This window comes from Pholcus phalangioides, unplaced genomic scaffold (genome assembly GCF_987345545.1).
Source record: "Pholcus phalangioides strain wild (caught in Gottingen) unplaced genomic scaffold, Ppha-v1.0 ptg000017l_1, whole genome shotgun sequence".
NCBI lineage: Eukaryota > Metazoa > Arthropoda > Arachnida > Araneae > Pholcidae > Pholcus > Pholcus phalangioides.
Genome location: NW_028301610.1, coordinates 29,346,481 through 29,358,736, shown reverse-complemented (window position 1 = coordinate 29,358,736; position 12,256 = coordinate 29,346,481). Strand labels below are relative to the sequence as shown.

Sequence of the window (12,256 nt, the reverse complement as noted above, 5' to 3'; positions counted from 1 at the left end):
GAACAGCCTCAATCTAGAACCCTATTCCTTGTTCAGCTTCTCACTATGCAACATGAACATGGGCAATAAAACTGGATACATGCAGCTAATTTCATACATAACGTTTCTGCATGCTTGTGAAGTCAGTATGTCCAATCATACTAATGCATAAGAAGTTCAGTAAAAAGCAACCAAGTATTAGACTGGTATAATTGTTCTTTTTGGCAGTACAGAGCAGGGTTTAAGCTACAGTTGCATTTTTTGCAAAATGGGAAAGTAGTAGCCACTTTCGCAAAAATGCGTACAGGAGGTACGAAACGAGTAGACATCCAACCATTAGTCATTAGCATTGTAGCATTTTGCTAAAGCTTTCCCCCCCCCCCCCATCTTTTCTTTTTTGCAAAAGGAATTTTTTATCTAGCTTAAACCCTGGTACAGAGTATGCATAAGCTTAAAAGGATACTTATGTATCAAAGTGGCTTCATTGGATTTGTTGACCATTGGCAGAATTCATGATTTTAATTAATAAAACACTGTCATGAAAAAACATGAGTTATGGTATTCATAGCATTTGATCTGATAGAAAAAAGCATAGATTTGACTTATGTAAAGAAGAGAAAGATGCTGTAACTTTCTCTAGGAATAAAAGAACTTCACCTTGGAGCATTGCCAGTAACAATTGCTACAAAATGGTAATGTATGTGAGTAAAGATGCAATGTGCTTGTTTGTATAAGATGTTTTACATATACCTTTTTCTTAATTTCTAGTTTTACAATTTTATGTCTTGTTCATATTTCAATATACTATAACTTTATCTATATGCAATTACAGACCTGCCAACCTTCAGAAGGTAAAAATCCTGTAACTTTTTTATGAAAATCCTGTAATTTACTTTAAAATTTGTCAAATGTACTTTAGCATGCCAAATTTTTTAATGGCTATAATAAAAACCAACATAGGAAGTCATACATAAGGTAACCAAAAATTACCTATATTTTACGAGACATTTCCATATTTTCATCATCATTTGCTGTCCAACCATTTCAAAGGAATGTCCTTTTTTTCAACTATGCTTCCTTGAATGATACTTACTACTACTACATAACTGTACATGCATCTTATATACATTCCTCTACGGAATCTATAGCGAATTGCTACATGCCTGAATGTGCATGTAGGCGTTGTGAACCTAACTTGACGTTTGTTTCTGTGTAATGCCTGTTATGTGTAGTGCTGCCATCTGCTAATTTTTATAACTATGAGTGAAGTGTAATGATAGACTAATTGTACCGTTGTAGGCCTATTGCTTTCTGTGGCGAGACTTTTCAATGGGGAGATCAGCTCGCATTTGCGCACCGAAGTTGGGAACCAAAGGAAACCAACTTCAGCCAACCACTATTCTTTATGCTACTCACTATTCTTTCAGCCACCGTTGTCACGATACAAGTCCATCACTATGGCCACTCAACCACCATAGCAGAGAATGATACTTACTGGGCATTTTTGTTGTGTAAATGTTTTTTTCGTGAAATCATTCCAATTAACAGAATTATAAAAGTTCTCAATTTCCCTCCTATCGACAATTAGGAATTTCGCCTACAACTAGCATTGGCCCATATTTTTGGCGTATGGGTCATTCCCAAAAAAAATTACATTCCACATTTTTGAAATGAAAAATTTAAAATTGAATTTTCAAAATAAAATTTAGTCTCAAATTACAGTCAAATACTGTTATAGCGAAACACTTTTCTAATCCTCCCAGATTAGTTTACATAGGCACAATGTAAAAACCTGGAATTCCTTTATAACGAAATTTCATTATAACGAAGGGATTTCTCCGGTCACTTGGAGTTTGTTATAACGGGATTCGACTGTATAGCCGACAACTTGGTCTTAGGTCAGCTACCTCGTTGGGCAATTTGCCTGTTGTGGCGTTGTATTTGTATTTGTATAACTTGAAGTTTAATATTACATAAATATTTTTCACGTTTATTTTGTAATAATATTTTATTTTTTGGATTTTATGACTGAAAATCATGGATTTTGTCCACTCTGTTACGAAAACAAATATCACTCTTTAAAAAAAATCATTATTATTTCTGCTGTTTTTATCTCTGAAAATAATGAAATAGCTTATTTCTTACACATATACTAAAAAATATACAAATACAAAAACAACACCACAATAGGAAAATGCCCAACGACGTGGCTGAGAAAAACTTTTTTAGTGATCTGTTGGGATTCGAACCCTGGATATTCCGAAGAAGATCGTACATGTTAACCACTGCCTCACTGTTTAAAAATTTTTTTACTTTTTTTTCTGTTGTTTTGATGGTTTTTCATGATTTTTTCAAAATAGTACATGGGAAAAGTTTATTTTTCACATATATTTAGCTACTTAAAATCAAAACTTTGTTTCTGACAGACATTGGGTTGGTAATTTATAATTTAACATCTTAGTTTGAAGTGCCTCTCACATTAGCAATCCAGAGTGGACTTGGGGGGGGGGGAGATTAGGCCTGGAAACAAAAATATAGGAAGATAATGGTTCTGTCCCATAAAATGCAGAATGTATTGTCATATAATGACCTTCACTCATACTGAAATGCCCTTTATGACACATCTTCCTGGATCTGTGCCTGGCAGTGATTTTAACTATCTGTACCACTTTACTTTCGTGTTTTACTGAAAAAATAACATGATGAAGAATGTGGTAAAGAGTTTAAATTGAATAGATAACTTATTAAATTCAATTTAAACCTTCAAAACCTTTTAACTAATAAAAATTTACTTTATATCATAGTTTCCATTCTGTTTCATTGCTTGAGTTTTTGGAAGACATAACAAAGTGGACAAATTAACCTAAATTATTATTTTTTCATTACAAATTTAAATAATTGATGAAAACTTTTTTACATTTTGAAGCATATCTCCATGTACTACCACTTCATGTTGATATATAGATGGGAAAAAAACTTAATTATTTATGATAATGACGTAACAGAGTGGACATCTGACAGAGAAAAATCTGATACTAAAGACAACGTGAATATTAAGTTGTTTTGCAAAAGTCAAATCCAAAATTGTTGAGATCAAGCATAAAAAGTAAACCTTTGAAAGAGCTCTCAAAAGTGTTATCAGATTAAATCTGGGATAAACACATATTTCCCAAATGATCATAGCAGATTGGACATTTTAAAGTGGGAAAAATTTCAATAAAAAATAAGTTTTTCATAAGAAAAAAATTTTTTTTTCAAAATTTTGTTGTCAGTTTTGTTCGTCTATGGCACATATATAAAATATGATTCCAAGTTTTTTGAAAATAAATTCCAGAAAGATTTGCACCCCAAGTCTCTTTAACACTTTTTCAAGCTGGGACAGCCAGATTTTCAGGTTTTGCTACAAACAATGATTTCTAAAAAAAATTAGATACCATCTGAAACAAATTAAGAAATGCCATATGACAGAGAATTAAATGCAGTACTCGAAAAAAATTAAAATTACTACCAGTGCTCTGAAATTTTTTTTGGAAATGACCCATATAGATCATGATTTCTGTAATTTTCGCTATGAAATATAGGCCAGCATAGTCATACTATCTACCAGCTGTCTTATGATGAAACACATAAAAAACTGTCAATGGGAAAAGGCCACCATGTTTGTTTACATTCATAGATTTGGACGGCTTTGGCTACTGTTCATACAGGATATCGTTCAGGTGATGCGATGTTGCTAGACCTTTTTTATGTAAATGGGGGTTGCTTTACAAAGAAAAGAAAGTGATAGTGCAAAACTGCAAACTCAATGTTTCTTGTCTTCATTTTTTCTTTTTCAAGTTTTTATTTTTTTTCATGTTAATGGCAATAATTGAAACCCGGCAATATGAGTTCATAATCCAGAAGCCCTGTAAATATTGCTAAATCCGGAAAGTTGGCAGGTCTGCAATTATTTTTCCTTATTCCTTGCTATTTTATGTTTGTTTTTTGTTTTTTTTAGTAGTTCCTTATTGTTTTGTTTACTTACTTAATACGAACTTTCACCAAAGCCGTTTCAGGGCTATTTCAATGGGTAAATATCCTTAGAAATATACTGATCTTATGAGTGAAAAATGCTTATAAAATCATACCTCCACACATCACTTGACTTTGAAAATGTTGAGGACTTGATCACTTCGGGAGCCATCCATGCATATGTTCCAGCAGCAGACATTCTCGTTGTCTTATAAACTTCTCTTGCTAAACCAAAATCAGTTATCTTTAATATCTTCCGCTGCATTTCTCCATATTCTATTGGTTCATTAAGGAGGACTATAATAAAATTCAATAAACAATATTTCAACTGTGAGAAAATAATATCAATAAGCTCAAAAATATCACAATTGGTTTAAAAATTTTAATTAGCAAAGAATGAAAATTTATCTTCACATTTTTTGTGGCATGTTTGATAGATTACATGTAAAAAAATTCACAAGGCATGCATAATTGTACCTCTCTCAATTTCAAAAGGTTCAATAGGAAAAAGTATTGGTAAAAATAAGTCTTACTTAAACATGACTGACTGAAAATATAAGTTTTGTCATTTGAAGAAAAAAATTACTGTAACTTCCTGGCTGTAACTCACAGATTTATATGTTAAAAAAAAACCATCTGAATATCTAAGTACATATTATAGATTATTATATCGAGCAAAAATCAGTAATGTTTACAGGCAAGTAGCATAGGTGGAGAAAGTCGGGGGGGCGTGATGGATGATGATGATGTCAATTCACACACATTAGATACACATATACATTAGATCAGTCTATCTTTGACACTGGCGCAATGCTTTCCCATGCCCCATATCTCCGCCCACGACAAGTAGTGAGAGTTTACAGACAGAAAGGGAAGGAATTCCTTTTGAGTACATAACAATAATGTAAATTACAGTCCAACACTGAAGCTCAAAATAACAAATTCATTGCGAATAACTCAAAATCACAATTAGCAATCATTATTTTCAGCTTCAACACTAGACTGTCACTTATATTATTTTACAGACAGAGATTTTGTACATGGAATCATTACGCGCAGTGTCATTGTTACAAGGAGACAAATAGAAAAGCAGGATCATCACAGAGGCAGATGTAAATTGTTTTGTGTTTATGGTATGTTCAGTAGCTTGTGGGGTAGGGGGGTTATTTTTATGTTTCTTCACAAAGAAGTTTTGTTTTTGTTATAAAAAACACTATAATCGCAGCTTAAGGGTGGCCTCCTCACTTTTTTTTGCATATGCCAGTGGGTATGCTGAAGAAAAAGCAGTTGTAGTAATGCAAAGGGTGTTTCCAACTACGTACAAAAGACAACCACTACAGATGCTTGGAGCATTAACCCTCAACTGGTGTGGTAGGGTCATTTTGACCCCCTGCATTGCTCAACATACTTGAGAAAGAAATGCATCCAGTGCATCCTGTTATCAGTACCTTTCACAAGCAGGTTATTTATATGTTCTTGACAAATTTATGTGAGGTTTTCTATTTTTTCTTTCCGTTATTTCATTCGTCAAAGTTTCCATGGGGTTGTAATGACCCCACCTCACCATTTGCATCAGACGGCCAGAGTGTTGAGATGAAATGTAGTCTCGGAAGAACGCCAGTTTTCTCAATTTCAGAATCAAATTAATGGTGAAACGTTGGACATACAAGGTGAGCATGAGGATAGTGGCTTAGTAAATTGTATGTAAGATCTGTGTGATCAACATGTTATAGTGTTGTTCAAAAGTATTGTGTTACTGACTTGGAACAAGACTAATTTTAGTGCTTGTGAAAATATAGTAAATACAGTAGACTCTTGGTAACTCGACACGTGGATAACTCGACTATCCAGATAACAACATCTATTATTCCCTTGGTTGGCACAATACTAATTTCAATGTAGGGAAACCTCTCTAACTCGACACATGTTTGGCTTAACTCTGCTTAAGTCGACTGGATTTTACAATTGGCCTTCTGTTACCAGTTCTAAGAATTTTTTGACATTGTTCATGGGTACTTTGACAATCCTTTGTTTCTTATGATGGGTCCCTTTTTGCATTGGGGCGGGGGGCGTGTATGCGAAGAATGAATGTTTGAAACCGGTTGGCCGGCTTATCATTTTAGTGGAGTTTCCAAAAAAGGTCTTTCATTCTTTTCATGGTCAAAAAAAAGGTGTGGATATTGTCAACATCCAATAGGGATAAAAATCTTATCTATTGGGAGTTTTGATATTGTCTGTTGTAAAGAATGTTTTCGGTGGAACTCAGTTTTATGATTTCTTAGAAAAGGAATAAAAGAAAAAGAGCTAAAGCTTGGTTAGACGCTGAATATGTCATTTGGTTTTCATCTTGAGTATCGAAAGCCGTGAATACAATGGCTCCACGCAAACTTCACACTTTAAGTTTAAAATCAAAAGTTGAAATTTTGAAAAAACTAGAATCAGGTAAAACTCAGAGGGAACTTGCCAAAGAATATGGAGTTGCACGGAACACTATTTCAACATTTGCCAAAAACAAGGGAACAATTTTGTCAGCATTTGAATCTTCTTAAGGACCAAGCAGAAACGCATAAGAAAATCAGACTTCAGTGACGTAGAAAAAGCAACTCTTTTGTGGTTCAAATTCGCTCAATCTCACTCAATCCCATTATCAGGACCAATAATTCAAGAGAAAGCAAAGGATTTCACAAAAAGTCTCAATCAAGGTGATTTTACTGCAAGCAGTGGATGGTTGACCCGATTCAAAGAGTGCCATGGCATTGTTTTTAGGAAAGTTTGTGGAAAGAGCATATCTGCATCTCAAGAAACTGTTGAAAATTGGAAGAATGATATTCTGAAACCAATGATAGAAGGATATAAAGATGCAGATGTGTTTAATTGTGAAGAGACAGGTTTATTTTTTCGCCTTTTGCCTAACCAAAAATGTGAAGGAAGTAAAAAACACAAAGATCGTTCGACAGTTCTTTTGGCTGCAAACTCAGACGGTTCTGAAAAATTGAAACCGTTAGTTATCGGAAAATCAAAAAACCTGCAATGCTTTAAAAATGTTAAAACTCTTCCTGTGGACTATGATGGCAACAAAAAGACATGGATGACATCAGAGATTTTCGAACAATTGTTGAGGAAGTTAGATAGAAAATTTTCAAGTGAGAAAAGAAAAGTTTTATTTATTTTGGATAATTGCACCGCTCATCCAAAATAACGGCCCTTTCTGCAATAAAATTATGCTTTTTACCACCTAATTCAACAACAATTTCACAACCACTGGATCAAGGAATTATCCCAAGTATGAAAACTTTCTACAGAAAATTACAGACCAAAAAAATTTGTGGATGTTGGAATGGATGCAAAAATTCCTGTTTTAGATACTATTGAAATGATTGATTCTGCATGGAAGTCAGTCAGGAGTGCCACGATTGGGAACTGCTTTCGTCATGTTGGTTTTTGTTCAGAGTCTTTGGAAAACGATAATTTATCTGAAGATTCCTCTCAAATTACGTGTGGAGAAAGCATAAATAACGCTACAGGTGATTTTATAGAGGATGAATTTGTGAACGTTGACTTTGATCTTGTAACTTCAGGACTTTTAGAAGACGACGATATTCTAGAATCAATCAATCAAGGAGGAAGTGCTTCATGTTCCAAAGAAATAGAATCACAGAAAGTTCAGATGAAGAAGTATCTGCAACATCTCGCCATGATGCATTAAAAGCTGTAGATGTGATACCTCGATTCCTACACACTCAGGAAAAGCCGAACAATTGCGGGATAAACTGAACAGTGTAGAAGAATTTTTGTTTTTTCTGCGAAAAGAAAAACAAACAAATATACTTGATTATTTTTCATGAGGTAAATTTTTTTATATGTTTTGATTCTATTATGAAACAACCCCGAATTAAAATTAATGAAAGAATTAGCATTTTATTTAATCGAATTGTTTGAATGCATATAATTACGTACACAAAAACGATCAGACAGAAATTTAGAGCGAAACCCTGCTAACTCGACACATCTGCTTAAGTCGACATGTTTGTCGATACTTTTAGGGTGTCGAGTTACAGAGAGTCTACGGTACTATTTTAATTTATAAATTTTATTTTCTCGGTATATTTTAATCATATCTATTCATTTTTCAATCATGAAAATTGAATTGAAAAAAGTTAATTTATATAATGTTTAAAAAAATTCAAAAGTCATGTATCCCTCCATTTTTTTTTTTTCGAATGTGTGTCTTAATAGATCATTTTTTAGAAAATAATTAAAGAAAATGGAAAAATTATTTTGTATTGATTATTATTAGTTATTAATTATTATTATTAATCATTGATAGATGAATGAAGTGATGTAAAAAACCCATTGCTTTTTATGAAGACTCTTATTGTTGATTTTTAAAATGCATTAGTACTTGCTGGGGTCATTTTGACCCTACGACACCAGTTACGCACATTTTCACAATGCCAGTTAAGGGTTAAGAAGTGACACATTTTCTCGAAACCGAAAGTATTGAAAAAAGATACAAGAGAAGGTAATCAACAGGCAGTTTTGAACGTGGAAGACATTCAGCAGGCTTTCCTTTACACAATATGGTCAGGGCCCCCCCCCCCTTTTTTTTTCTATTTTGCGGAGACATTTGTGCTGGCAAATATTTACCTGGATACCCAGCAAATTTATGTATTACCCCATGCAGCATTCATAGCTCAATGTTATCTTCTACCAAGATGAGGCTTCTCTGCATTGGGTCACAGATGTTTGATCATTTTCAGATTCAACTTACCCAAATAGATGGATCGGATGCAGTGGATCAACTGCCTGCCCACTATGATCACCTCATAACACTCCACTAGATCTCTTCTGCTGAGGATACATCAGAGACTGTTTACAGCAGGACAATTCATAAATTGTGAGACCTTTGTGCCAGTAACACAGTAACTACAGCTACTTCAGACACACTGCAGCCAATATGGCTACATTTCATGGAATATCAACACTATATGGAACTACACTAACAAATGGGTATCATCTTGGCAACAACAGAGATATATGTGGAAGTTTTGATTTCAAAAAAAATTCTGATTGTTATTCTTTATCTATATGTTTTTCTCATCCTTTCAGACTTCTCGCCTTGTGTAGGAACTTATAGATAAAAGGTACGCTTGAACTAGGCATACCAAGTTTGCTTAGTACCTGCCTGTAAACAGCAATCTTTCAATAACTACTACCATTAAACTTTCAATAACTACCATTTTTAATTTGGTGGAAACGAGTGATTTGTGTAGGTAAAAAGAAAAAATTAAAATAGCATACTATATAAGAGAATAATAACTAACTTATGGATTATAATTAGTCACTTGAACCAAAACCGGTATATTTCAAATAGTGCGTGAATTTAAGCAACTTGGTAAGCAACAAAAAGTATGCTGTGGCCAACAGGTGGCTTGCTAAATGATTTCGTGTGGCTCCCGAGAAGGTAAAAAATAAATTACCCAACTAAAACTAACAATTTAAAAGGTGTTAAATCAAATTTGTAATCATTATTTGAGCTATTCATTCCAACAACAGAAAATCATTTACATTCATTATTTTTAGTGACAAAAACAATTTACAACATTCTCACCATACTGCCTTTTCAAACACGCCAATTACTCATACAATTTATCATGGGCAGTTCTTTTTATTTTTCCCACCACCTCACTTGGCAAATTGTCCATTTTGCCAAAATAATGATTGAAGGAAAATTGGAAAAATTTGTTTATAAAACTCAAACTATGAATGAATTGGATGGAATAATTTGCAGAAGAAACAAATTTTTGATGCATTACATCTGGATGGGAACACAACCAGATAAACAATGAGTATGTTTATGAAGATGGAAGGGAATACAATGCCCAGAGTAAAATTTTAGCAATTAAATTGCAGTAAGTAAGTAGTAAACCATATCACTTATGATGTATACAAATGTGAGAGTTCTTATTTATTTATCCAATATTGCTTGGCAGAGGCCTATACAAGAGGATGTTGTGGTAAAGTATGACAAAAATGACAGTTGATGTTACAAATAAAATCAAAAATTGTAGTATAATCAACAATATTGGATGAGAGATTGTTCCACAGTTGGTTGTTTTTTGGGTCATTTTACTGGTGTGGCTTATACATGGGAGTGACAACCATAATGCGGCCCACAACACTGCAACTGATTCTTATATGTTGGCCTTTGAACATAAAGAAGTTGGCGACCCCTGGGCTATATTTAAAGCAAATTAATCCTTTCTTATATATTGCAATTAATGCACCTACCGCAAAACCTCCATATAACTAAAATAAAATATAATTTACAGTGGAAACTGTCCAGGAGCAGAGATTTATGGTGGACAGGGAGAAGCAATACCTCCCAACATCACAGATGTGTGTGAATGACCTAATATAGGTATATGCAGGGCTGTAACTAGGATTTTTGCACTATCCCCCCACAACTTTAAAACTCAATAATTTTATTAAGTGTTCTTTGTTCCCACCTAAAACTGCCACTCCCTAAATTCTGCAGCATGGGGCAGTTGTCCATTCTGTCCCCACTCCAGTTCCAGCCTTGGGTATATGTGTGCACATGTATTGACATCATCATTGCTGTGTCTTCTCCCAGACCTTCAAGTCCATCTCTACTTATGAACCTGTCCAGGACGAATGCTGTATGAGACAGAAACTTGCCTTATACAAAATCAAAAAATAGTCTCATCAATGATTAGTGTTTGGATGTACATCTTTATAAAACAGAAACCTTTGGTATGTTGCTATTCTGTTTCATACAGGTTCTGCTGTATGTACAAAGGGGCATTTTAACAGCTAAAACGACATTCAGATGATACAGAAATCCAAGCAGATTTCGTGATTTCAAACTTACCATTGCTAGATTTCAGATCTCTATGAATAAGTGATATAGGTGCTTCAGAATGAAGGTAATGCATGCCCTTAGCAATCTGAATAGCCCAATTGACTAAAACAGCAGGGGGGATTTTTCTACCAGCTAGAACTCTATTGAGCGAACCACCTCTTGCATATTCCATAACAAGACATAAATTAGGTTCTTCAAGACAAACCCCTTTCAATGTCACAATATTTGGGTGGTTCAACAACCAGAACAATTTTGCTTCTTGACGTACATTCTCTAATGTCACACTAATGTCTTCATCTGGATCTTGCCTTGCAGCTTTGACAGCAACTTCTTGATGACGCCAGTATCCTCTATAAACTTTACCAAAACCACCAATACCTATTATCTCTTCTAGTTCGAGTTCCGCAAATTTTATTTCAAATGGCCGTCCATCATTCCCAACGGGTTTCACACAAGTAGCATCGAGTTTTGCAACAAAATTGCTGGGAAATATACCGACTTTGTCACCAATCTTTCCAGTCCACCATCCTTCGTCACCAGATATTTTGGCATCAGTGGACAAGACCTCGACCTGCTCTCCTCTATGCAAGGAAAGCTCATCTTCACCAGAAGCTTCATAATCATAGATTGCTGTCCATAGATCATGTCTCTCCCGGATTCCATGGCTCTCTAAGAAAGCTGGTACCGACTCCATGGCTGATGATAATGAATTGGGCATCCGTCACAGATAGGCACTGTTTAACAACAACAACAAAGCATGTATACACACAAGAACTCATCCAGAATCGTCAACTATACCACGATCTCTAACATAAAAACGAAGTAAACGAATTTTATGAGAAAGTTTTTTCAACAAAAAGTACATCTTGGTACCAGTTATTTTTATATTGGCCAATCATGAAACTTTTTGTGCGATCATAGTAGATTTTTCTCACAGATGTAGCGAAGCCTAAGCCTAAATAAGAAACAACTCGATATGCAATGCTTAAATTGGAATCAGATCTTTCTTTCATGTTTTATTTGAACATGGGAACTTTAAAAAGCGACATGGAAATTCAACGCCCACATCGATGTCCATTGAAAACACCAGTCAGAACCCTGACACCTCTCAGTTTTGCATGTATATTATTTTCCAAAGCAAACACCACAGTAGCAACAGCAACAGCAGGACAACAAGATAATGCGCGACTTAGAAGATTTTTACAGGTGTCCGCGACTAGTTGGTCTCCCTGTTTCACACATCGAGGAGAAATAAAATCTGTATTCCTCCTCTAAGGTTTCACCATCCATAGGCTGACCATATTTCCTCGAGAGAAATACGGGACATTGAGATTCCAAATACGGGAAAATACGGGACATCGCCAATTATCGCCAAAAATGACG

General features: G+C 34.6%; 1 protein-coding gene across 1 annotated transcript in view; it reads right to left on the bottom strand.

Moving 5' to 3' along the window:
* The window catches only part of LOC149072874 (mitogen-activated protein kinase kinase kinase 10-like), a 76,320-nt gene extending 64,276 nt beyond the window's left edge, over positions 1 to 12,044 (bottom strand). Inside the window, exons 1-2 of the mRNA XM_089246680.1 lie at positions 10,883 to 12,044; positions 4,107 to 4,287 (exon numbers count right to left, since the gene is read on the bottom strand). Coding sequence (XP_089102806.1) covers positions 4,107 to 4,287; positions 10,883 to 11,591 — 890 coding nt within the window. The 5' untranslated portion in view covers positions 11,592 to 12,044. The remainder of the gene's footprint in view (positions 1 to 4,106; positions 4,288 to 10,882) is intronic.
* Positions 12,045 to 12,256: the final 212 nt, after the last annotated feature.